We start from the raw sequence: 27,207 nt of genomic DNA, 5'->3' as shown, positions 1-27,207 counted from the left end.
TTAAGGTTTGCGTTCAGCTCGTCATCTTGGGAACAAATGCGCCGGTAACAGAGGGCCTGACTGTAGTGGATGGCCAATTTAGTATGTTGGGGATGGCAGCTGTGAAATGATAGGTACTGTTGGGAGTTGGTTTTCGGTACAGATTTGTTACGAGGGTACCATTGGAGATGCTTATATGGACATCTAGAAAATCTATGCTCACTCTAGAACAGGTGTGCGTGAATTTTATAGTGGGGTGCACGTTACCGAAGTTTTCAATAAACGACAAAAGGGAGTCTTCGGAATGTGGCTACAGCATAAATATGTCGTCCAAAAACCGCTTAAAAATTAGAGGTTTAAGTTGACAGGTGCCAAGGAACCGTCCTTCTAGATCACCCATGAAGATATTTGCGTAATTTGGGGCCATCCTTGTGCCCATGTCCGTGCCGTTAACTTGAATATAATACCTGTTGTCAAATTCAAAATTATTACACGTGAGTTTTAGAGAAATTAGTGTTTCTACGACAGCAGAGTCGTACGGTTTTTCGGAAAATTTTTCATATGTTACGACAGTGGCATTGATGCCGTCATCGTGAGGAATATTGGTGTACAATGAGGTAACATCGAGGGTTACAAGTAAGGAACTGGTCGGAACTTCGATATCCGAAATTATTTGCAGGAAATGCTTCGTATCCTTTATATATGACGGGAATTTTGGGGGGATGTCCTTGAGGAGGTGGTCAACGAACGTCGATATCTTTTCGGTTGTTGTGCCATTGGAAGATACTATGGAGCGACCTGGATTTCCTAGCTTATGAATTTTAGGGAGCATGCAAAATCAGCCTGGCTTGGGGTCGTGAGGCAGGAGGTACTCGAATAGATTATTGTCTATTTTCTTACTGGCCTTTAATTTCTTTAAAGTTTTTGTGATCGTGGTGCTAATGTTATTGGTGGGGTCATTTTCTAGGGGCCTATACAATGTTTGGCACAGAGCTACCACATTCCTTCTGCGATATAGGTTTCTTTGTCCATGATTACTAGTGCACCACCTTTGTCTGCTTTTTTGATTACTATATCACTGCGCTGCTTCAAGGCTGAGATACTGTCTTGCTCCGCTCTATTGAGATTAGGTTTCACTGCACCGCGGTCACAATTTTGATAGGCCCGCAGAATATTCCTTGGAACAGCTTTTATGTACATATCTGAAGCTTTTTCCCGGTTCGAATCTGGAGTGAAATTTGACGGGGCTCCGAATTGATTTCGCGATGAGCTGGCTTTGTCATGAAAATATTCTCTGAGACGCAACTGTCTTGCAAATTTATCTAAATCCAAATGAAGCTGATATTCGTTGTTCAGGTCACTGTTTGGACAGAAGGACAGTCCCCGATTAAGAAGCGAGAGTTCGTGGTCAGTGAGGGTTGCGGATGATAAATTCACGACATTATTTTTTACGTGACTTGCAGCTGGAACAATGGTTGTCGGTTGGGAGTTGGACCCTGTATCTACGGGATTTGCGATGGGAGGCGCAGTCGTTGCGGTCTCATTCAGCGGGGGGATATATCGTTTAAGTGATTCCTTTTCTTTTGAATGAAATCGTCCAACTCCTTTTGGAGATGATCCAAAATTTGGGATGTAATAGTAGCTGCGGTGAGCTCCTCATTCAGATCATTTACTGTACTGCGACAATGGGATATTAGAATTTCGGTAAGGTTCAGACTGGCCTGTACAAGGACGTTCTCCCAAAGTACGTGCTCTTCTGCGCACAGTTGGAATGTGGGCCTGACCTTAATTCGTAGACCTTTGGGGAATTTTCTCTAATTGAAACTTACAATAAGAACAAGTTATTCCCTAAAGGTGTAGCATTTGTTCTTATTAGGTTTTTGCCACCTTGTAAAGTTAATGTCATGTACCCCAAGTTTAATTATGCAAATATTTGCGAACTGAACTCAGAAATTTTGCCAAGGGAAGGTCACTTTTTTACCCCACCAATATGAAGAGCGTGCAGAATTCACTCAAATTCATGATAATTGACAGTGATATTCATGAGCTATCCCATCGAAAAAAAAAGCATAAGGGAAAAAAATATCAGGAGATCTTTGGCTGCACGTATAGCATATGTTTGTAAGTCAAACGTCGCCATGCCAGTACTAGACAGCTGTTTAGGCCTTCTTGGGCCTCATCAGCAGTACGCAGGCAGGCAATGTTTGAACGGATGGCGTCGGAAGGTCACGTGGCACGTGATGCCTCCCGCCAGAGTGTCCTTAGACACCTCTGAAAGCCCAGTGCAAAGCCAGTCAAGTGCATATATAATATATATGTTTACAAGTCAACCGTGTATATAATAAAGTGTTTTGTGATTATTATTATAATTCACTCACACACCCCTCATTATAATTCACTGGCTTGCACTGTGGCATTGAGACGTGGTCAGTCACCCTCCCAGGTGGATATCGCTCGCTGAGCGACCCCTGGTTTGTCAATTCCAAACGATGCGCAGCTACCCAGAGCTGACGAGCCGCAAACACGGCGAAACACGTGTCCTCTGGTGCTGTCGGATCGTTCCATATATATCACTTTTTCCGAGATGAAATCGATTGTATTATAGCATATGATGAACGGCACTCCTTAGGAGGGCATTAGCAAACTCCTAAGGGAATATTTAATTAACTTTCAATAACTAATTTTTCAATTATAAAAGCAACGAAGTTGTCCCAATGAGAACATCTGGTCCCTTCGGTCAACTGATTCCGGAGCCGTTTCAAGAACAAAAATGCGTTCGATAGAATCGTCCCCCCAAAATTAGTGAAGGAACACCTTTTTTTTTTGTTTATTGCGCATCTTCGGAGATGCGTCTTTCCTTGATCTCCAATGTGAGAGGGTGAAAGTGCACACTATCGCCTCTTGTGTCCTGGAAAAGGTCAAAAGAAAACAGAAAATGCAATCCAAGATAAGGACAGTTCCGGCAGAGTCACCCGATACATTTGTTTTCTTTCGGCTAGTTAAAGCTGTTCTTCGACGCATGGGGCGGCACTGTGCTCCTTCATCCTCTCACATTGGGGGTGAAGGAAAGTCGCGTCTCCGAAGATGCGCAATGAAAAAAATAACGAAAAGAGCGGTGTGCCTTCACGAATTTTGTGTGGACGACCTACCGAACGGATTTGTGTTCTGAAATCAGCTACAATATGAGGAGACCGAAGGAAACAGATGTTGTCATTTGATAATTAAAAAGTTAATTATGGAAAGTTAATTAAGCCACTGGCTTAAGAGTTTCCTAATGCCCTCATAGGGAGTGCCCTTCAGCATATGCTATATTGCGATTGATTTCATCTGGGAAAAAGCGATTTACGAGGGTCGACGTTTCGCCAATCAGCGCCGCCTTCGACGGGACTCTTATAATATATTTAAAAAATATATGTTCGTATTTAGTTAGGACACCCTGCATATACATATTCTTTAAAAGGTGTCCACCGATGGCCCCAAAAGGTGTAGTACCCATTTTAATGCCGACGGCTCCCTGCTCTTTTTCACGAAACACATTTGAATTTTTATTTGAATAATGAGCCCCTCCTACTCATTCCCACGGTGCGCGGCTTGTAAGTGGTAACCGACAGATACTTGTAAAAAAGAAAGTTATTCGATTGGTGTACCCGCTCGTGAATTATTTAGCCTGGGGATCTACCTGAGACACCCTGTATAGTATAAGAGCTGCCTAGATGATGCTCTTTCAGTTGAGTTCTACGGCCAGGGAGACATCTTCTCTAAGAAAGTGTGCAACTACAAGATCACTAATTACTTGAAGTCATTAATAAACTTTTTAACCAGGGGTATTCGGGTAAAAGCGAGATGGCAAATTGAAGCACGCACGTGCGTTAAAATATCTATTTCCGAATTTTTATATGCAAATGAACCAAAACCGAAACCGCGGCGACCGGGAATGCGGAGCGCTTATTTCACATGCTATGGAGGAATGAAGCGATTACAGTAGGTGCCGTCTAGCTGCCCTGATATATTGCTTTTCGGCAAATATAAGCATCCGTCGGTGAGGATGATATATCCTCTCAGGGGCGCTTTTTCGGTTTCCGCTCATTTGCATGTAAAAATTCGTGAACGCATATTTTAACGCAGGGGCGAGTATTTCAACCTTGCATGTCGCTTTGCACCGAAATTTCTTAATTCATAAGCTAATTAATGGATTTTAAGTCATCTCGTTGTTACGTACTCTCTTCCAGAGGATGCAGTCTCGCATTTCGCAAACCGCATCTATTTTGCTCCCATAGCTTTTTAAGTAAAAATTATGTAAATGCTAAAAATAAATACCTCGTATATTGGATTCCTTCGATGAAATAAATACAGGGTGCATCATGTAAAGGTCTGTTCCGACATATAGCTATATTCCATATAGCGCTAGATAATAGCCCGATATTTTCCTCCTCACAGTGCTCCAAACCGCTAAGAATTAGCGCTTGCCGGAGTTAGCACTAAATATTAGCACTAAATTCGTTTGACCAATGCGGAGGCTCTTCAGTGATGACGTCGCGGAAGTCGTCGAGTTGTTTTTCTTCCAGATTTCACGGCACGGCGACCACATTAGAACTGGCGAGTCTGTCATACAAAATATCTGGTAATTTTTGGATTAGTCAGTCGATCGAAGTAGTTCGTTTGCATGCTGTCGAAGTCCGTAGGTGCCATGATGGGAGAGACGGAAACAACCTCCGAGCTTCCGCTGAATTATAGCGCCAGTGTGAATTCGCAAGTGTGAACCGTCCGACAACAGTGCGCGCTAATTTAACGCGCTGTATTGTAGCGCGATATTAGCGCGCTGCTATATGTCGGAACAGGCCTTACGGCTGTCCAGAATTTTATTAAATTCCCGATTTGGTTTTCTCACAGAAAAGTTGTCCAATATACCTAGTCACGATGGGCTATACTCAAAGGTGGAGGTGCACCATTAGGCGCAGCCGTTAATTAACTTTTGTAATTAATCTTCATAGTCAGTGAAAATCGGTTTACCGCACTATTGCAAAGTTGCACAGCACACTTCCAGGGAGTCTCCTCCGCTAAAATCGAAACCGCAGCGCTTTTTCGTGCACAAAAAAGCCGTGGTAAACAATGTGCGAAAATACAATATTTTCAAGCGATGCGCGATTGCGTCCTGGTCGGTACCGTTATTTTTGTTTGTTAAAACATCGTACAAGGTACACACCTATCGAGCAGCGAAGCGAGTCATTCTTGATCTCCGTGATTTTGGAAGTTATGGATTGGCAGTTCTACTGTGTGACATTTATCAGATGAAATCACGAACGGTGTCTGGGGGGGGGGAGGGGGGGTGATGTTGATGATTGTATTTTATTGGCCCAAAAGCAACTCATGCTATAATGCGCAAAAACCATGGCAAAATTGTGACTAGTTAAAAATCAAACGATATATCGTAGGAATTAAGCAGCACACAATCATAGTGTATTTAAAAGGCCATATCCCTAAAAAAGCTAACAATGAACCGCATAAGTGCCACAAAAAAGGCATATGCCATCGATTTTCAACAAATCAGAGCAGATGACGATATCATTTGAGATTATGGTGGTTAGGTAAGAGCGTGCTATGCGCTAAAGTTCATTTTTAAGAGTGTACAATTCACTGTCGTCTGAGATTGTTGTGAGATTGTTGCTTGAGATCGAGAGATGGTGTGATTACACATTTATCACAGGCTCTGTGTATCTAGTAGGCTTCAAGGATATCTCTTTCCAGTTGGCTTTGAAAGGTTTCTGCTACTGTGGTTTTTTTTAAATAGAGGTTCGCATCTGCAGTTTTTGCAGATAACTGCCAGATGACCAGACGCATGCTCTCTGAACCTTGTTTTTGTGCATCTGCCCGTTTGGCCTATATAGACTGTGTTGCATGATAAAAGGATACTGTAGACAGTCCCTTGTGCACATCTGCCAGTTCATTCTTGCGCTGTAACTGACAAGCTTCTTTTCTTTTTTGTTTATGGCAGGGCATACCTTGAGCTATTTGTTTGGGGCCGTGATGGCCACAGGAACTGCGCGTCTTGCTCCCATTTCTTTTTAATTGTGCGTGATGCAATGGATGTAAGGTAGCTTGACCGGTCTGCTGTTGTGTCTTATTCGAACCTTTTAATTTGTTTAGCATGGTTTCTGTAACTTGTAACAACAGGGTTTCTTGGTACCCGCTCCTTCTCATTCTATCTAACTGCATGCGGAATCTTTCATTGAGGGTATGCGTACATGATTTGTCCAAGGCTGCAGTAAGTGCGGACATGATGATAGCACTTTTCACAGTCCTTGAACGCCCTGAATCGTATGAGAGGTTACCTTTATTAGATTTTGGGTTATAGGCCCAGCACAGGTGACCAGCCTCCCGCATGATCATGATATCCGAAAATTGTCAGGTAACTCATCTGTAAATTTCATTCCCTGTACATACTAGTCGAAAAGATTCATTATGTATGCAATATCAAAGTCCGAATTGACATCTGAGGTGTCACAGTACAACAGAAAGTCATGTACATAGCGAAAGATCCCGTCTGGTTCTTTCTGTCGTTGTCTCTCCGCTGTGTACAACTTTAAGTGGACTGAGAAGTAGCATCAATATTCCATCTGACACTTACTGCTGGGACAAACGGGATGTTTCATGCGTTAAGAAACAGCCTGTTGTCAGTTGAGAAAGGGTGGCACCGATATGGGTCCAGGAGAAAGTGGCCGAAAAACCCGCGCAATGTTGAAATAGTTTGCATTTTCGCGCATTTTTTTACTAGAACACAGCAAGGGGCTGCGGTTTCGATTCTTGAGGGGTGTGCTTCTCATGGTCTACAGCTCTGTAATTACGCGGTCAACCTATTTTCACTAATTATTACGATTAGTTATGAAAGTTAATTAACGGCTTTGATAATTATAGTTACACAACCGCCTTGAGTAGGCCCCATCGGGAATAAATATATTCAAATACTTTTGCAAAAACTAAATAATTTGGGAATTTAATAAAATTCTGTGCACGCCTTACGTGACACACACTATATCGCAAAGGCATGCACACTGTAGTACCAATTTAATTATCTCAGCGTCTTCCCGGGCCCTGAACGTCATATTTGAGGACGACATACGCACTCTCCGGGTTCACCACATATAGTCTGAAATACTGACGTCTCTCGCATCACGTACGACTACCGCTCTTTTTGTCGTTTTTTTTTTCCAATTCGCTCCGCCAACCAATTGCGCGCCGATTAAAGTGTTATGAACCACGACGCCGTGACCTTTACAAAAGCACCGTCCTACAGATATCATAGTATAAAGGAGACATGCGAGGTCCTCCTTCTTTGATCAAAAGGGGAACATGTGCGTGGACTCACCATCTCGTTCACTAACATAGAGGGAAGCACAGTCCTATGAAATCTGGTAAGTCAGGAACTACACTCCCTGCCCGCTTAAATAGGAGTGTAGTCCTGTGAAGAAATCTTTTGACAGGGAGCACACGGATTTTTGTCGCCCTTGGGTTCTTGGGTAGCTTTTGGATACAGGGTTTACTATGCACTCTTCCTATCGCCCCCATTTTTCAGTCGCCACAATTCTGTTCAGCTGGAGGGATTCGAATACTAGAATACTGATTTGCTTGAACATTCTTCCTACGTGTACACTGTTTTCTAACTACACACTCACGTACATCGGTACCTCACAATACGAATCTTCATTCACAGATATATCTGGAGGATTTAAGCATCACATGAGGGACCTCGTGTCTTATCTTCTTTCACCCGAAAGGCTTGTTCCAAAAAAGGTCAATGGAAGGATTATTAAGTGCAAGGAGCTCTTGTCGATGTTTCAGGTGAGCTCTGTGTGTTGTATGTTGTAGACGCGTTGTATTATCACAGAATGAGGACATTGCCGAACTTTGTTTGTTTGCCCTTATTTCGCTTCTTTTGGTTGAAGCATTCAATATCTACTGACATAATTTATCAAGATTTATTTATTATTGTGTGTGAAGAACACTATAGCAACGTTACGATTTATTTATATTGATCCATGTGCGCGAGACCGCCAGCCGGGAAGTGACTATATAAATGTGTTTATATATTTCAGACTTATTTCACCGTCTTCGACCAAAAGGAGCTCCCTCAACCCATGTCTGTCTTCAACGTAGGTTTGACTACACATGACATTTGGTAGTGTAGTAGATTTAAGTACAAGTGACGTAATGTTCAAGAACCTACCTCTCACACATCAGTATTAATGAATACAGCGAATAATTGAAATTTTCCCATGTACTTTCTATATCTTACCTTGGTAACGATGCAAAAATTTTCTTCAGTATCATTTCTATTCACAGGCAACTGCATATATCCACAATAAGAGAATCAGGGAAGAAATCATCCAAAAATATGAAACTGAGATGGAAAAGGTAAGCCACCCATTGGCATATTTCGCTCAACCGAACTTCACTCAACCGAACACTCAACCGAACTGTCGGCCAGTTAGGATAATATCACCCAAAAGAAACTCTCAATACATAAGCGTCACAAACAGGCGTATGCCACTACATGGCGCCTTTCCAGCGGTCACTCTAAGTATCATCCTGGTCATCTGTGGGATACTCCAGCGAAGTACACATTGCAAAGCACAGCAGCGAACAATCGTGCAGCAGCTGTTCGGCTTGAGGGACATCGTGGCTAAACGCTGTGCCACTGTGACGTACATGTACTGCAGAATCTCCTTTCTTCAATTCACTAGTGAATTTAGCTACACATAGCGTCGCTCGGGCGCACATGGCTCTGTGAGCAGCGTAGCGAAAATAAATTAGGCCTTAATGGAGCCTGTGCACCAGATAATCACCCGGGACATTGTAGCTTATCGTTCTCACGAGCCTAAGGGAGATATCCTTTTTCGCACGTCCTATCAATTCGCTGATTTGTAAGTCAGCGAACGGAAAGCGGTGACGCGAGATTAACCCACCTTAAAGCTCATTCGCCTCATTCTTCAATCTGCACGTCACGAATCACCATGCAAAATATTATCGCTGTGCTTTGTACTATCACAGCGCAATATCAAATTTACAAAAGCAGTGGCAGACCGTAGCAGCCGCGGATGGTCGATCCTCCCGTGACGTCGAAAGAGCCCCGTGCATTTCTTCTCTTCTCAGATCACGCGCTGCTTACATATCCATGAAATGCCGAGATGACGTCGCGAGACACTTGCCAGGGGAATAGGCTACGTCACGACGTACCCTCCGCCTTCTTCTCTCACTCTTCAATTTCCTTTTTCAAAAATTGACCTATTTCCTAAAAGTATTAGGAATAGAGCCCCGCACGCCCCTGCAGATTTCCTGCGCCCGTCGTTGCCTCGGCACACGCCCCAGCAAAACACACACACACACACACACAGATATATGTATATGTACATGCGACAGCACCAGAGGACACGTGTTTCGCCGTGTTTGCGGCTCGTCAGCTCTGGGTAGCTGCGCATCGTTCGGAATTGGCAAACCAGGGGTCGCTCAGCGAGCGATATACACCTGCGATGGTGACTGAGCACTCCTCAATGCCACAGTGCAAGCGAGTGAATTATAATGAAGGGAAAAAGCCATTAAAGAAACAAGTAAATGACACTAGACGTATTTGAAATGAAAAATTACAGATTAAAATTGTTTCTATGGCTGCACGCAGAGAAACAGATACTCATGGAACGATGCGACAGAACCACTGGACACGTGTTTCGCCGTGTTTGCGGCTCGTCAGCTCTGGGTAGCTGCGCATCGTTCGGGATTGCCAAACTAGGGGTCGCTCAGCGAGCGGTATACACCTGCGAGGGTGACTGAGTGCTCAAATCTGACCATGAGCTCAGGCTGCGGACTGTGGACAATATGCCTTTCTTCGTTTATTGTGCATTGGAATTTATGAATTAAATAAGACTCACGTTGCTGTCTGCTGCGGTTAGATATGAACCTTGACTGTAAAATGAATACAGTTATGTCATTGAAGGAATGGCCAGGTTCGCGAAGGTGGCGGGAGACCGGGAGATTTAGTTTCTTTGTCATATCAGTATTATGATTATTGAATCGAATTCCGAAACTTGTTGTAGTTTGGCCAATGTACTGTGCTTTACAAAAATTGCACTGTAATAAATATACGACGTTAGAGGAGTTGCAGTCGTGATCGCCACTGATGTTTATAAGGAAATTACAATTTGTACTGTGTACTGTATCCGCGGTCTGCATCAGGTTACAAATTTGACATCAACGTCCCATGCAAGGGTGGCAGCCTTTGACTGTATGTTCCGGGTTGTTAATGTTAGAGTGTACCAAGTGATCCTGAATGTTCTGCGCGCGACGGTATGTTATACGGGGCGGTGTAGGGAATATTTCATTTAGACGTTCCGACTAGGATTGAAGGGGCTGGTGTCGTTGTAAGATATTTTTAAGGTGAGGTAATTACCTGACCTTAAAAATATAATATGATAATATAATATGACGGTAATATACATATTACCGTTAAATGTTAGAGTGAGGTTGACACATTCCTCATCTTTAGGTTGCTTTGGTTTGGTTAGATTGCTTCTCATCTTTAGGTTGCGTGCGGTTCGTATGGCGGTCTTTACTGAGTGCATTTTTCACTAGGTCTGGCGGGAATTGGCGATTAACTAAAGTTTCTTCAAGGCTGTCAAGATTACCATCTAATTCGTCATCGCGGGAGCAGATTCTTCTATAGCGTATGGCTAGACTGTAAGGGATGGCTAATTTAGTATGTCGCGGGTGACAACTATTGAATGACAGGTACTGCTGGGAGTCTGTTGGTTTACGGTACAAGTTTGTTTCTATTGAGTTGTTACAAATCTTAACATGAACGTCCAGAAAGCTTATGGCCTTTTTAGAATAAGTGTGGGTAAATTTCATAGTCGGGTGGACGTTATTAAAATTATCTATGAACGATAAAAGGCTTTCCTCAGAATGGGGCCACAACATGAATACGTCATCGAGGAAGCGTTTCTGGACAATGAGTTTGAGCAAACATGTCTCTAGGAAGCGTTCTTCAAGATAGCCCATGAACATATTACCATAGTTGGGGGCCATTTTTGTTCCCATAGCTGTACCACTAATTTGCAGATAATGCTTGTTATCGAATTCAAAATTGTTGCATGTAAACTTCTGAATTCCCTCTTTACCTTTTCTGTGCTTATATATACAAGACATATATACAAGACATCAATGTTCCAGAGATGTTGCTAACACCCTAAAAGAGACACAGTGTTTGTGCCGACCCAAGAGCGTGTCACATCCCTACGCTGTGCCGATGAGAGCCAAAAAGCTCGAAACGGCCGTCCACAGCTGTGATTGTGGCACGCTTGAATTGTAAACATATGCCTCACGTGCAGCCATGGAGCATTCGCTCATGTTTATATTTGTATCTGTACTTACTGGCTTTGCACTGCGGCCTCCAGTGGTGTTGCTACCACCCTGGAACATTAATGTCTTGCAGAGACACAGTGATTGTGCCGACCCAAGAGCGTACAGCCCTACGCTGTGCCGATGAGAGCCAAAAAGCTCGAAAAGGCAGTCCACAGCTGGGATTGTGACACGCTTGAATTGTAAACATATGCCTCACATGCAGTCATAGAGCATTCGCTCATTTTTATATTTGTATATATATATATATATATATATATATATATATATATATATAAAGAGGGGGGAAAGCCATTAAAAAAATAAGTAAATGATGCTAGACGTGTTTGAAATTCAAACTTACAGATTAAAATGGCTTCTATGGCTGCACGTACAGAAAAATATACTCATTGAACGATGCGACAGCACCAGAGGACACGTGTTTCGCCGTGTTTGCGGCTCGTCGGCTCTGGGTAGCTGCTCATCGTTCAGGATTGGGAAACCAGGGGTCACTCAGCGAGCGATATACACCTGGGAGGGTGACTGAGCACTCCTGAATGCCACAGTGCAAGCCAGTGAATTATAAAGAGGGGGAAAGCCATTTAAAAAATAAGTAAATGATGCTAGACGTGTTTGAAATTCAAACTTACAGATTAAAATGGCTTCTATGGCTGCACGTAGAGAAACAGATACTCATTGAACGATGCGACAGCACCAGAGGACACGTGTTTCGCCGTGTTTGCGGCTCGTCGGCCCTGGGTAGCTGCGCATCGTTCGGGATCGGGGAAAATAAGTAAATGATGCTAGACGTGTTTGAAATTCAAACTTACAGATTAAAATGGCTTCTATGGCTGCACGTAGAGAAACAGATACTCATTGAACCATGCGACAGCACCAGAGGACACGTGTTTCGCCGTGTTTGCGGCTCGTCGGCCCTGGGTAGCTGCGCATCGTTCGGGATTGGCACTCGCTGAGTGACCCCTGGTTTGCCAATCCCGAACGATGCGCAGCTACCCAGGGCCGACGAGCCGCAAACACGGCGAAACACGTGTCCTCTGGTGCTGTCGCATCGTTCAATGAGTATCTATATATATATATAAAGATATATAATATATATATATATAGAAGTTAAAAAAAAAAGACGCGGAAACAGATTTTAGGGAAGTTACAAACACTAGTTTATTACATAGGGAGACGTTAAAAAGGGCAAGGGGTCGACGTTTCGACAGTTGCACTGTCTTCGTCAGGACAAAAGATGCCTGGCTGGTTACACATTACTTAAATAGGTTTGGTACATGACGTCATAGTCGGTACGGGCACGCCACAGGCGTTTGTCAATGAGTCAGATTCGGGAATATTCCAGAAGGTCAAGTCCGGGTGGTGATGTCATTCGCCGTAGGTCACTGTCCGCTTTGGGGAAAATTCCAGGCAGGATGAGCGCTGCTTCAAACTATGCTGAAAAAAAAAGGAAAGGGAAAAGAGAAAGGAAACGAAAAGGAAGAAAGTGTAGCCCATCTAGGCGGCCAGATTTCTTACCGTTGAAAGTGCTCCCAGATCTTCGTTAATGGTTGATTGGAATTTGTAAATGAGATAAGATTCGCGTTGTTCCCTGCACCGATCTGAGCTAAAATTTGACTGGAGAATAAAAAGTGACACATTATTTAGTGAATGACCTGGTTGCTTGAAATGGCGAGACACCGGGAGGTTTGGCTTTTTTGTAACGTCACATCGGTGGTTGTTGAACCTGATCCGAAATGATGTTTTAGTCTGACCAACGTATTGTGCTTGGCACATGCCGCACTGAATGCCGTAAATGACGTTAGATGAATTACAGTCGAAGTCACCACTAATTTTGACGGAAAAATCTGAATTAGTACTTTTAAGTACTTGGGTGCTTTGCATTACTTTGCATATTTGACACCTGCGACCATCGCATGGGTGACAGCCGTTCCCTGGATGCGCTGCTTTGCTAACCTTAGAGCTAACTAGATTATCGTGCAGGTTGCGCGCGCGCCTGTAGGTTACCCGTGGTGGCTGAGGAAAAATTTAGCATTTAGCAGCAATATTCCAAGCGTTAACAATATACTAAACCGTCACCATAGTATCCTTCTCCAATCGGAGCGCATCGGACAAATTTTTCCTCAGCCACCGCGGGTAACCTACAGGCGCGCGCGCAACCTGCACGATAATCTAGTTAGCTCTAAGGTTAGCAAAGCAGCGCATCCAGGGAACGGCTGTCACCCATGCGATGGTCGCAGGTGTCAAATATGCAAATTAATGCAAAGCACCCAAGTACTTAAAAGTACTAATTCAGATTTTCCCGTCAAAATTAGTGGTGACTTCGACTGTAATTCATCTAACGTCATTTACGCCATTCAGTGCGGCATGTGCCAAGCACAATACGTTGGTCAGACTAAAACATCATTTTGGATCAGGTTCAACAACCACCGATCTGACGTTACAAAAAAGCCAAACCTCCCGGTGTCTCGCCATTTCAAGCAACCAGGTCATTCACTAAATAATGTGTCACTTTTTATTCTCCAGTCAAATTTTAGCTCAGATCGGTGCAGGGAACAACGCGAATCTTATCTCATTTACAAATTCCAATCAACCATTAACGAAGATCTGGGAGCACTTTCAACGGTAAGAAATCTGGCCGCCTAGATGGGCTACACTTTCTTCCTTTTCGTTTCCTTTCTCTTTTTCTTTTCCTTTTTTTTCAGCATAGTTTGAAGCAGCGCTCATCCTGCCTGGAATTTCCCCCAAAGCGGACAGTGACCTACGGCGAATGACATCACCACCCGGACTTGACCTTCTGGAATATTCCCGAATCTGACTCATTGACAAACGCCTGTGGCGTGCCCGTACCGACTATGACGTCATGTACCAAACCTATTTAAGGAATGTGTAACCAGCTACGCATCTTTTGTCCTGACGAAGACAGTGCCACTGTCGAAACGTCGACCCCTTGCCCTTTTTAACGTCTCCCTATGTAATAAACTAGTGTTTGTAACTTCCCTAAAATCTGTTTCCGCGTCTTTTTTTGAACTTCTGTAAAACTTCGTGGCCGTTTGATAATCCTTTTACCTCACCATATATATATATATATATATATATATATATTCTACTACACCCTCCCAACACTCCTCTCCCAACACCCTCGCAGGTGTATATCGCTCGCTGAGCGACCCCTAGGGGGGTTTGCCAATTCCGAACGATGCGCAGCTACCCAGAGCTGACGAGCCGCAAAGACGGTGAAACACGTGTCCTCTGGTGCTGTCGCATCGTTCCATGAGTATCTATATACTACTACTATATACTATTACTGTATTACTATAATCTGTACTTACTGGCTTTGCACTGCGGCCTCCAGAGGTGTTGATAACACCCTGCGACATTGATGTCTTGCAGAGACAGTGTTTGTGCCGACCCAAGAGGGTGTCACATCCCTACGCTGTGCCGATGAGAGCCAAAAAGCTCGAAACGGCCGTCCACAGCTGGTACTGTGGCACGCTTCAATTGTAAACACATGCCTCTCGTGCAGCCATGGAGCATTCGCTCATTTTTATATATATATATATATAGAGAGAGAGAGACGAATAAAAGTTCAGAAGGCCACGAAGTAAATATAAAGTAAAGTTATGAAGGAATGAAGGAAGTCCTGAAGAAGGCGGAGCTTCCGCTGCAACGTTGACCATACCCCTAGATATCTTTCTATTCGTTTAAATTGCAATAAATCGTCCCGTTTTTTACTTCCCCTACCTTCTTTGTTTGCCTTTCATTCCTTCATAACTGTATATATATATATATATATATATATATATATATATATATATACTGGTAAAAAACATAGCCGGAGCTCTTTGGCTGCACGTATAGCATATGTCTGTAACTAAAATATCGCCATGCCAGTACTGGACAGCTGTTTCGGCCTTCTTGGACCTCATCAGCAGTACGCAGGCAGGCAACGTTTGAGTGGATGGCGTCAGAAGGTCACGTAACACGTGATTCCTTCCGTCAGGGTGAGATAACTCACTCACTGAAAGCCCAGTGCAAAGCCAGTGAAGTATGCTGGTAAAAAAAATAGCCGGAGCTCTTTGGCTGCACGTATAGCATATGTCTGTAGCTCAAACATCGCCATGCCAGTACTGGACAGCTGTTTCGGCCTTCTTGGACCTCATCAGCAGTACGCAGGCAGGCAACGTTTGAGTGGATGGCGTCAGAAGGTCACGTAACACGTGATTCCTTCCGTCAGGGTGAGATAACTCACTCACTGAAAGCCCAGTGCAAAGCCAGTGAAGTATGCTGGTAAAAAAAATAGCCGGAGCTCTTTGGCTGCACGTATAGCATGTGTCTGTAACTCAAACATCGCCATGCCAGTACTGGACAGCTGTTTCGGCCTTCTTGGACCTCATCAGCAGTACGCAGGCAGGCAACGTTTGAGTGGATGGCGTCAGAAGGTCACGTAACACGTGATTCCTTCCGTCAGGGTGAGATAACTCACTCACTGAAAGCCCAGTGCAAAGCCAGTGAAGTATGCTGGTAAAAAAAATAGCCGGAGCTCTTTGGCTGCACGTATAGCATATGTCTGTAGCTCAAACATCGCCATGCCAGTACTGGACAGCTGTTTCGGCCTTCTTGGACCTCATCAGCAGTACGCAGGCAGGCAACGTTTGAGTGGATGGCGTCAGAAGGTCACGTAACACGTGATTCCTTCCGTCAGGGTGAGATAACTCACTCACTGAAAGCCCAGTGCAAAGCCAGTGAAGTATGCTGGTAAAAAAAATAGCCGGAGCTCTTTGGCTGCACGTATAGCATATGTCTGTAACTCAAACATCGCCATGCCAGTACTGGACAGCTGTTTCGGCCTTCTTGGACCTCATCAGCAGTACGCAGGCAGGCAACGTTTGAGTGGATGGCGTCAGAAGGTCACGTAACACATGATTCCTTCCGTCAGGGTGAGATAACTCACTCACTGAAAGCCCAGTGCAAAGCCAGTGAAGTATGCTGGTAAAAAAAATAGCCGGAGCTCTTTGGCTGCATGTATAGCATATGTCTGTAACTCAAACATCGCAGTGCCAGTACTGGACAGCTGTTTCGGCCTTCTTGGACCTCATCAGTAGTACGCAGGCAGGCAACGTTTGAGTGGATGGCGTCAGAAGGTCACGTAACACGTGATTCCTTCCGTCAGGGTGAGATAACTCACTCACTGAAAGCCCAGTGCAAAGCCAGTGAAGTATGCTGGTAAAAAAAATAGCCGGAGCTCTTTGGCTGCACGTATAGCATATGTCTGTAACTCAGACATCGCCATGCCAGTACTGGACAGCTGTTTCGGCCTTCTTGGACCTCATCAGCAGTACGCAGGCAGGCAACGTTTGAGTGGATGGCGTCAGAAGGTCACGTAACACGTGATTCCTTCCGTCAGGGTGAGATAACTCACTCACTGAAAGCCCAGTGCAAAGCCAGTGAAGTAAGCTGGTAAAAAAAATAGCCGGAGCTCTTTGGCTGCACGTATAGCATATGTCTGTAACTCAAACATCGCCATGCCAGTACTGGACAGCTGTTTCGGCCTTCTTGGACCTCATCAGCAGTACGCAGGCAGGCAACGTTTGAGTGGATGGCGTCAGAAGGTCACGTAACACGTGATTCCTTCCGTCAGGGTGAGATAACTCACTCACTGAAAGCCCAGTGCAAAGCCAGTGAAGTATGCTGGTAAAAAAAAATAGCCGGAGCTCTTTGGCTGCACGTATAGCATATGTCTGTAACTCAAACATCGCCATGCCAGTACTGGACAGCTGTTTCGGCCTTCTTGGACCTCATGAGCAGTACGCTGGCAGGCAACGTTTGAGTGGATGGCGTCAGAAGGTCACGTAACACGTGATTCCTTCCGTCAGGGTGAGATAACTCACTCACTGAAAGCCCAGTGCAAAGCCAGTGAAGTATGCTGGTAAAAAATAGCCGGAGCTCTGTCGCTGCACTATAGCATATGTCTGTAACTCAAACATCGCCATGCCAGTACTGGACAGCTGTTTCGGCCTTCTTGGACCTCATCAGCAGTACGCAGGCAGGCAACGTTTGAGTGGATGGCGTCAGAAGGTCACGTAACACGTGATTCCTTCCGTCAGGGTGAGATAACTCACTCACTGAAAGCCCAGTGCAAAGCCAGTGAAGTATGCTGGTAAAAAAAATAGCCGGAGCTCTTTGGCTGCACGTATAGCATATGTCTGTAACTCAAACATCGCCATGCCAGTACTGGACAGCTGTTTCGGCCTTCTTGGACCTCATCAGCAGTACGCAGGCAGGCAACGTTTGAGTGGATGGCGTCAGAAGGTCACGTAACACGTGATTCCTTCCGTCAGGGTGAGATAACTCACTCACTGAAAGCCCAGTGCAAAGCCAGTGAAGTATGCTGGTAAAAAAAAATAGCCGGAGCTCTTTGGCTGCACGTATAGCATATGTCTGTAACTCAAACATCGCCATGCCAGTACTGGACAGCTGTTTCGGCCTTCTTGGACCTCATCGTACGTTATACGTGCGTTATACGTCGCTATACGTGCAGCCAAAGAGCTCCGGCTATTTTTTTTACCAGCATACTTCACTGGCTTTGCACTGGGCTTTCAGTGAGTGAGTTATCTCACCCTGACGGAAGGAATCACGTGTTACGTGACCTTCTGACGCCATCCACTCAAACGTTGCCTGCCTGCGTACTGCTGATGAGGTCCAAGAAGGCCGAAACAGCTGTCCAGTACTGGCATGGCGATGTTTGAGTTACAGACATATGCTATACGTGCAGCCAAAGAGCTCCGGCTATTTTTTTTACCAGCATACTTCACTGGCTTTGCACTGGGCTTTCAGTGAGTGAGTTATCTCTCCCTGACGGAAGGAATCACGTGTTACGTGACCTTCTGACGCCATCCACTCAAACGTTGCCTGCCTGCGTACTGCTGATGAGGTCCAAGAAGGCCGAAACAGCTGTCCAGTACTGGCATGGCGATGTTTGAGTTACAGACATATGCTATACGTGCAGCCAAAGAGCTCCGGCTATTTTTTTTACCAGCATACTTCACTGGCTTTGCACTGGGCTTTCAGTGAGTGAGTTATCTCACCCTGACGGAAGGAATCACGTGTTACGTGACCTTCTGACGCCATCCACTCAAACGTTGCCTGCCTGCGTACTGCTGATGAGGTCCAAGAAGGCCGAAACAGCTGTCCAGTACTGGCATGGCGATGTTTGAGTTACCTACATATGCTATACGTGCAGCCAAAGAGCTCCGGCTATTTTTTTTTACCAGCATACTTCACTGGCTTTGCACTGGGCTTTCAGTGAGTGAGTTATCTCACCCTGACGGAAGGAATCACGTGTTACGTGACCTTCTGACGCCATCCACTCAAACGTTGCCTGCCTGCGTACTGCTGATGAGGTCCAAGAAGGCCGAAACAGCTGTCCAGTACTGGCATGGCGATGTTTGAGTTACAGACATATGCTATACGTGCAGCCAAAGAGCTCCGGCTATTTTTTTTACCAGCATACTTCACTGGCTTTGCACTGGGCTTTCAGTGAGTGAGTTATCTCACCCTGACGGAAGGAATCACGTGTTACGTGACCTTCTGACGCCATCCACTCAAACGTTGCCTGCCTGCGTACTGCTGATGAGGTCCAAGAAGGCCGAAACAGCTGTCCAGTACTGGCATGGCGATGTTTGAGTTACAGACATATGCTATACGTGCAGCCAAAGAGCTCCGGCTATTTTTTTTACCAGCATACTTCACTGGCTTTGCACTGGGCTTTCAGTGAGTGAGTTATCTCACCCTGACGGAAGGAATCACGTGTTACGTGACCTTCTGACGCCATCCACTCAAACGTTGCCTGCCTGCGTACTGCTGATGAGGTCCAAGAAGGCCGAAACAGCTGTCCAGTACTGGCATGGCGATGTTTGAGTTACAGACATATGCTATACGTGCAGCCAAAGAGCTCCGGCTATTTTTTTTACCAGCATACTTCACTGGCTTTGCACTGGGCTTTCAGTGAGTGAGTTATCTCACCCTGACGGAAGGAATCACGTGTTCCGTGACCTTCTGACGCCATCCACTCAAACGTTGCCTGCCTGCGTACTGCTGATGAGGTCCAAGAAGGCCGAAACAGCTGTCCAGTACTGGCATGGCGATGTTTGAGTTACCTACATATGCTATACGTGCAGCCAAAGAGCTCCGGCTATTTTTTTTTACCAGCATACTTCACTGGCTTTGCACTGGGCTTTCAGTGAGTGAGTTATCTCACCCTGACGGAAGGAATCACGTGTTACGTGACCTTCTGACGCCATCCACTCAAACGTTGCCTGCCTGCGTACTGCTGATGAGGTCCAAGAAGGCCGAAACAGCTGTCCAGTACTGGCATGGCGATGTTTGAGTTACATATATATATATATATATATATATATATGTGTGTGTGTGTGTGTGTGTGTGTGTTTATAATTTGATCGTGCACTCCCAGCCGCGTAGAGCTGCTTCGTCCTACTTGGGACTCGGCAGCCCGGAGTTGGGAAGTGAGACGATCTTGGGTTAAACGGCGAGACGTCAATGTTGCACGGTGACAGCGCCACCTGTAGAGGTGGCAGTACAAGCTAGCAAGTACATATACTAAGGAAAAACAGCTAATGCTCTATGGCTGCACGTCGAGCATATGTTTACAATTTGATCGTGCACTCCCAGCCGAGTAGAGCTGTTTCGTCCTACTTGGGACTCGGCAGCCCGGAGTTGGGAAGTGAGACGATCTTGGGTTGGCACTAACAGTGCGTCTCGGCGAGACGTCAATGTTGCACGGTGACAGCGCCACCTGTAGAGGCCGCAGTACAAGCTAGCAAGTACATATACTAAGGAAAAACAGCTAATGCTCTATGGCTGCACGTCGAGCATATGTTTACAATTTGATCGTGCACTCCCAGCCGAGTAGAGCTGTTTCGTCCTACTTGGGACTCGGCAGCCCGGAGTTGGGAAGTGAGACGATCTTGGGTTGGCACTAACAGTGCGTCTCGGCGAGACGTCAATGTTGCACGGTGACAGCGCCACCTGTAGAGGTGGCAGTACAAGCTAGCAAGTACATATAGTAAGGAAAAACAGCTAATGCTCTATGGCTGCACGTCGAGCATATGTTTACAATTTGATCGTGCACTCTCAGCCGAGTAGAGCTGTTTCGTCCTACTTGGGACTCGGCAGCCCGGAGTTGGGAAGTGAGACGATCTTGGGTTGGCACTAACAGTGCGTCTCGGCGAGACGTCAATGTTGCACGGTGACAGCGCCACCTGTAGAGGCCGCAGTACAAGCTAGCAAGTACATATACAAAGGAAAAACAGCTAATGCTCTATGGCTGCACGTCGAGCCATGTTTACAATTTCATCGTGCACTCCCAGCCGAGTAGAGCTGTTGCGTCCTACTTGGGACTAGTCAGCCCGGAGTAGGGAAGCTGTCAGTAGATCAAGTCCAGGTACGTCGTGTCAAGTCTGGGTGGTGTCATCATCCTTGGAGTGGGGGAGGGGGGTTATCAGGACCCCAGCTGAAAGAAAAAAGAAGCAGCACCTTATCTAAGTAGTTAACTTATTTTAGTTGACAGTACACCAAGGCCTTTGTTTTATGGCAGATAGGAATTTGTAGATAAGGTATGATTCCCGTTGTTATCGGTAAGAGTTTCCCTTGAGTAAGAAACAGGTGCTACATAATTAGCAGCACCTGTTTCTTACACAAGTAGCGTAAAGTTATTATCCGGTCGCCTGTCATCGCTGTGTTTGCGTAGCGCTCGTTAAAGCCTAATTTTGAACACTCTGTATATATATATATATATATATATATATATATATATATCTTGAGAAGTTGGAGTTGGATCGGACGGCTACGTAATTATAGTTGAAATAAATGGGAGACAGAAGACGAAAGTAGGGGAAGTAACAAAAAAGGGGTTTATTAAAACTTAAAAATCATAAAAGTTAGGGAGGATGTCTACGTTACGGCGGAAGCTCCGCCTTCTTCGGGACAAAAGAGCTAAATGTGGCCACGAGGCTGATAAGGGGCTTGAGAATGACGTGGTCGGTTGGGGGAAATTCCCGCCACCTGGCGGTTGTCAATTGGGGAAATTCCAGAGCGTTTTTGTGTCAGGTCCAGGAGTGGGGTCATCGTCCTTGTGGGTCAGTGGGGATTTTGATCTGCCTGAAACGAGAAAAGGCAACAGGGTCTTATCTAGGCTGTTAGACTTCTTATTGTTGACAGCATGCCAGGGTCCTCGTTAATGGCCGATCGGAATTTGTAAATTAAGTAAGATTCCCGTTGTTCCCGGGAGCGGTCGGAGGTAAAGTTCGACTGGAGAATAAAAACTGAGGCTTCAGGTGACTGAGCACTTCTCAATGGCATTGAGAAGTGCTCAGTCACCCTCCCAGGTGTATATCGCTCGCTGAGTGACCCCTGGTTTGCCAATCCCGAACGATGCGCAGCTACCCAGGGCCGACGAGCCGCAAACACGGCGAAACACGTGTCCTCTGGTGCTGTCGCATCGTTCCATGAGTATCTGTTTTTCTACGTGCAGCCATAGAAGCCATCTTAATCTGTAAGTTTGAATTTCAAACACATCTAGCGTCATTTTTCTTATTTTTTAATGGCTTTTTTCCTCTCTTTATAATTCACTGGCTTGCACTGTGGCATTGAGAAGTGCTCAGTCACCCTCCCAGGTGTATATCGCTCGCTGAGTGACCCCTGGTTTGCCAATCCCGAACGATGCGCAGCTACCCAGGGCCGACGAGCCGCAAACACGGCGAAACACGTGTCCTCTGGTGCTGTCGCATCGTTCCATGAGTATCTGTTTTTCTACGTGCAGCCATAGAAGCCATCTTAATCTGTAAGTTTGAATTTCAAACACATCTAGCGTCATTTTTCTTATTTTTTAATGGCTTTTTTCCTCTCTTTATAATTCACTGGCTTGCACTGTGGCATTGAGAAGTGCTCAGTCACCCTCCCAGGTGTATATCGCTCGCTGAGTGACCCCTGGTTTGCCAATCCCGAACGATGCGCAGCTACCCAGGGCCGACGAGCCGCAAACACGGCGAAACACGTGTCCTCTGGTGCTGTCGCATCGTTCCATGAGTATCTGTTTTTCTACGTGCAGCCATAGAAGCCATCTTAATCTGTAAGTTTGAATTTCAAACACATCTAGCGTCATTTTTCTTATTTTTTAATGGCTTTTTTCCTCTCTTTATAATTCACTGGCTTGCACTGTGGCATTGAGAAGTGCTCAGTCACCCTCCCAGGTGTATATCGCTCGCTGAGTGACCCCTGGTTTGCCAATCCCGAACGATGCGCAGCTACCCAGGGCCGACGAGCCGCAAACACGGCGAAACACGTGTCCTCTGGTGCTGTCGCATCGTTCCATGAGTATCTGTTTTTCTACGTGCAGCCATAGAAGCCATCTTAATCTGTAAGTTTGAATTTCAAACACATCTAGCGTCATTTTTCTTATTTTTTAATGGCTTTTTTCCTCTCTTTATATATATATATATATATATATATATATATATATATATCATATCTCAGGACATCAAGAAAAGACAGTCCCGACTAAGGCGTAGACAACTCTTTTAGCCAGGGATGTGGCAACCGAATCCGCGAATTCACGAATCCTCGAATCCTAGGCAGGGATTCGAGATTAGCGAATGCGAATCCCAGAGCCCCAAACGACGAATCGAATCTTTCGAATCCACCAAGCACCGTTTGTTTGTTACTTTTTCAAATTGGCGCCCTCGGAGTCCGCTGAAAGCCTCACTGGCCGACAGCTGTGTTCTTGTTTGTTTGTTTACATTGCTCTAGACTGAAAGAGTTCAGACAGGAACTGTTGCATTACAAGTTTAAAAGTAACATGGCTTTGCTTGTGATTGTTGCTTAGTTTTATGGAAATAATTCAGACTCGAGAATTTATGAATTTCTTGTAGTCGACGAACAACATGTTAAATAAATTGCGTTTTAGAATAGCTATATGGGTGTATTTTCTCCCGAAACTGAAGCATTATTTACGTCGTTTGTCATTAAAGAAATCTATCATATTCTGCTTCGGAACATTTTTCACTAGAAGTGTTTTTCCTCGGATTTTAAAACTCTTTTTAAAGAAAGCATTCGAAAGATTCGAGATTCGTAAGACTCGTGTATTCGTAGAGCCTTCCTTGGATTCGGAGTCGGATTCGAGAATTTTTGGATTCGTCCCATTTGGAATATCTTAAATGTAAATACGTCATCCCCCTTTTTTTCTTACTTCCCGTATACCTTCGTAGTCTGTGTTTCATTTTTCATTTCAGCTACATATGTTCGCGATCGTCCGAACCATTTCACCTGTCATATATAGTAGCATAGAGTAAAAGCAGGTAATTATTCGCAGCTTTCGTAGTGCAACAACCTTGGCCGTGAGCACGTATAGGGGCAGTTTTTTTTTTGTATACTACCAGAAAAAGAAACTGCTCCCCTCTACATGCGCACACGCCAAGGTTGTTGGACTACGAAAGCTGTGAAGAATGACCTGTGTTTACCACATGTTGAACGAAGTAACAGGAGAAGAATTAGTCCAGGCATGGCACAAATATGGATGACAAAAACACGTACGCCTCGAACGTCCAAAATTCGACTAAATCGAGTCAGAAAATGGGGCTGACACCAAGACCGATTTGGGTTCGATGATTCTCCGTCGGGCCAAAATCTCAGTCTAAAAGTCACACTGCCATCCTAGGATCGGCGCTATCTGTACAAGTATGGTTAAACAGAATCTTACGTACTATAACATTGCTTAAACGAGCAAAAGCGCCAGCATCATATATCGTGGAAAGCCTTACAGGAATGTGAATATACAACCTCAAGAGAACGGTCTTATTGCCTCTTTTCGCTGCCTATTTTTTTTTTTTTGTTTTGGGGGCTTCAGTTTCAACGTATTTTGGGCTTTTCATTGCCTAAACATCCGCGCCCTAGAAAAATGTTGCGGTTACACTGCTTACTGTTTTGGTGCGTTGGAGTACAGGACATGGGGCAACTAATATCATGAGCTATACACCACGGTGGATTGGATCAATTTTCGCTACGTGTGGCTTCTCTAACATGAGTCGAAATCTGTGCACGCGTTACACCGCTTAATATTCCTCAACGACGTGTCTGTGACGAGGACTTGGACGATAGGCCCTCGTGTGTCGTGCTTTCCTGTACCTTCCACTACCATGCTGGCGTCATTTTCGAGATTTTCAACCATCAGTATTGAAATCAGTGGAAAACAAACCTGTCAGTTGATTCATGCAGTGTAATAGGCTCGTTCGTTTCATTACATACTTGGTTTTACAGGCCACCGGCGTGACTAATATTTCTGCTTCTGATGCTGACATTGAAATGAACCATAATAAACTCAAGGAAGAGTGCTTGTCACAGTTCGACAAAGAGCCTAAGCTGGGAGACCACCACAGAGAACTTCGGGAGCAGCTGATACAGGTACCGAACAAGCTTCAATGTCAATAATATACAATACATGGTGAATAGTATGGAACCATTCAGGTTTTTTTTTTTGGTTCATGCTATATTTTTGCATAAAAACTGTAAGAGCAGCGTTGATGTCATTTCCGCAGGCTGGTTACGCGGCCAGGCGGACACTCCTTGGTGTAGCCTATGTAACTCTTGCAGAACTTGTTACCTAAATTTCCCTGAACTTAGTAATTATATGTTTTTTGGGGAGTGCCACATCGCAAGATTGAGCCGGTCTTTATCTAAATCCATGTTCTTTTATAAAAAAGTTAGAGTAGTTCGAGCTTTGAGGTATAAATTGCGAAATATTGCTTCGCAAAGGAGCCGAAACTGGAACAACGACTTGTCAAGAGCAAAAACAACGGCGCGCATTCACGTCGGGGGAAACGCAGTGTAGAGTGACTGGACTGATTGAGACAGACCTCAGTCTGCTAGCTATATTGATAACTTTTCGATAATCCGAAGGTTACCCGTATTTTGCTTTCTAGAAAAAAAAAAAACATACGGGAACCTTTATAGCTTTTTGCGCTCGAAAGATATCGTAACATTTCAATGCTCACAGTGGTGCGACTCATTAGCGGGTCTTTGTGCATCAGAAGGCGCTTAGGACAGCAATTCCGAAAACAAGATAAGCCAATCGTCCTGTTTTTTTTTTCTGTTTTTTTGCGCGAGTGACATCACATCACTGTCACTGTCCTTGGATTTGATAACTTCGTTTATCGTAATAGAGTTCTTCCGGTGACTACTTTCGACTTACTTGTCTGGAATCTCCATCCCGTGGCCACCTGTCCCTATCGGCGGTACGCGCGCGAAGGATTCATACGATTATCGCATCCAAAGGGAAATCATGATTCACACAACGCCACCAAACGGGAGAGCCTATCCGTGATACTCCATCGCCTTGTGCGTCGTCTGCTAGCATTCTCTTTCTCTCATGCAAGCAGACGACGCCCAATTATCCCAGATGAGCTCTCCGTTTTCATGTCGGTATGTGAAACACGATTTCCCCTCGGTGGCGATAATGGTACGGCCCTCCGCACACGAATCGTGAATTTTATTGTCACATCGAATTAAAGTACACATGGACATAATGTACAGGGCGAGGAGCCAGGGGGAAACAACTCCCTGATAAAGGGTCCTCCATTGTGCATACATAAAATCACAAACAGTAGACCCGTACACTAATAAATCTATATTATATGCATAAACATTAAATCAGAACTGGATTATGAAGTACGATGAATTATACACATATTATTTTTATAAAGTGACGTATGTAGTGGTTGCTTGGTATCCAACAGAAAGGTTTTAGTTCGAGCTTTAAAGGTCCTACAGTTTACAATGCTTCTTATTTCAGGCAAGAAGAGATTCCATTCGCTCACGTTGCGGAAAATAAATTAATATTTACCATAGTTTGTTCTTATTGTTGGAAGATTGAATAGACCGACCGCTCGTGCCCTGGTATGACGTTTTACTTTAAGCTGATTGTAATTCAGCATTTCTGACACTACAGAGCCTGTAATGTATGAGCGAACAATGGTTAGTACATTATGTGAGATTACTTGGTGAACATTTAGTATTCTAAGACTATTCAACACGGAAGTTACAGGAAACAGATATGGTAGTCTAAATTATAGTTTTTATGGCACGGTTTTGCAAAACCAGTAAGGCACGAATATGCGTAAAGCAAGTAAGGCCCCAGACAGGAGCACAATACATGAAGTGTGAATGAACAAAAGAAAAATACAAATTGAGAAGTACTGGTAGGAGAAATATTGTTGTGTTCTATCAAGTACGCTAATACCATAAGATTATTTTTTTTTAAATGAGCCTTACATGTGGCTGACAGCCCAGGTGCTTATCAAGCACAACACCAATGAATTTGGCCTCGTTACTATAGCTAAGTAGGGTATTAAACAGGGGAGGTTGCGTTAAAGGAGCTACGTTACGGTGAGGAGAATGAAATGACATCCAAACAGTTTTGTCGAAATTTAGTTTTAAGAAATTATTAAGACACCATTTACTTAGGATGTCCAGATCGACCTGCAGCTTTCCAATTAACTCTTGGGTATTTTCTCCTGTGATAAACAGGGCAGTATCGTCCGCGTATAAGGAAACATTGGAATAAAGTATATGGTTTGGCAGGTCATTTATATATGTTAAGAAAAGAAGCGGGCCCAGAATGGAACACTGTGGTACACCAACATTAAGGACGGAAGAAAATGTGAACGCACCATTCAATTTAACGACACTGCTGATTGGGGGCCGCTCCGCCATGAGCTGGAGATTCCAGATAAGTAAGTCGCCAGCAGTACTAAA

At 44.6% G+C, this 27,207-nt stretch overlaps 1 protein-coding gene across 1 annotated transcript in view; it reads left to right on the top strand.

Moving 5' to 3' along the window:
• Positions 1-27,207, top strand: part of LOC135374324 (atlastin-2-like) — a 78,543-nt gene that overhangs the window by 35,775 nt on the left and 15,561 nt on the right. Inside the window, exons 6-9 of the mRNA XM_064607306.1 lie at positions 7,688-7,815; positions 8,070-8,126; positions 8,317-8,388; positions 24,715-24,858. Coding sequence (XP_064463376.1) covers positions 7,688-7,815; positions 8,070-8,126; positions 8,317-8,388; positions 24,715-24,858 — 401 coding nt within the window. The remainder of the gene's footprint in view (positions 1-7,687; positions 7,816-8,069; positions 8,127-8,316; positions 8,389-24,714; positions 24,859-27,207) is intronic.

The sequence above is a fragment of the Ornithodoros turicata genome, chromosome 1 (genome assembly GCF_037126465.1).
Source record: "Ornithodoros turicata isolate Travis chromosome 1, ASM3712646v1, whole genome shotgun sequence".
NCBI classification, from domain to species: Eukaryota; Metazoa; Arthropoda; class Arachnida; order Ixodida; family Argasidae; genus Ornithodoros; species Ornithodoros turicata.
The sequence above is the reverse complement of the archived record's forward strand: the minus strand, read 5'-3'. Positions and strand labels throughout refer to the sequence as shown.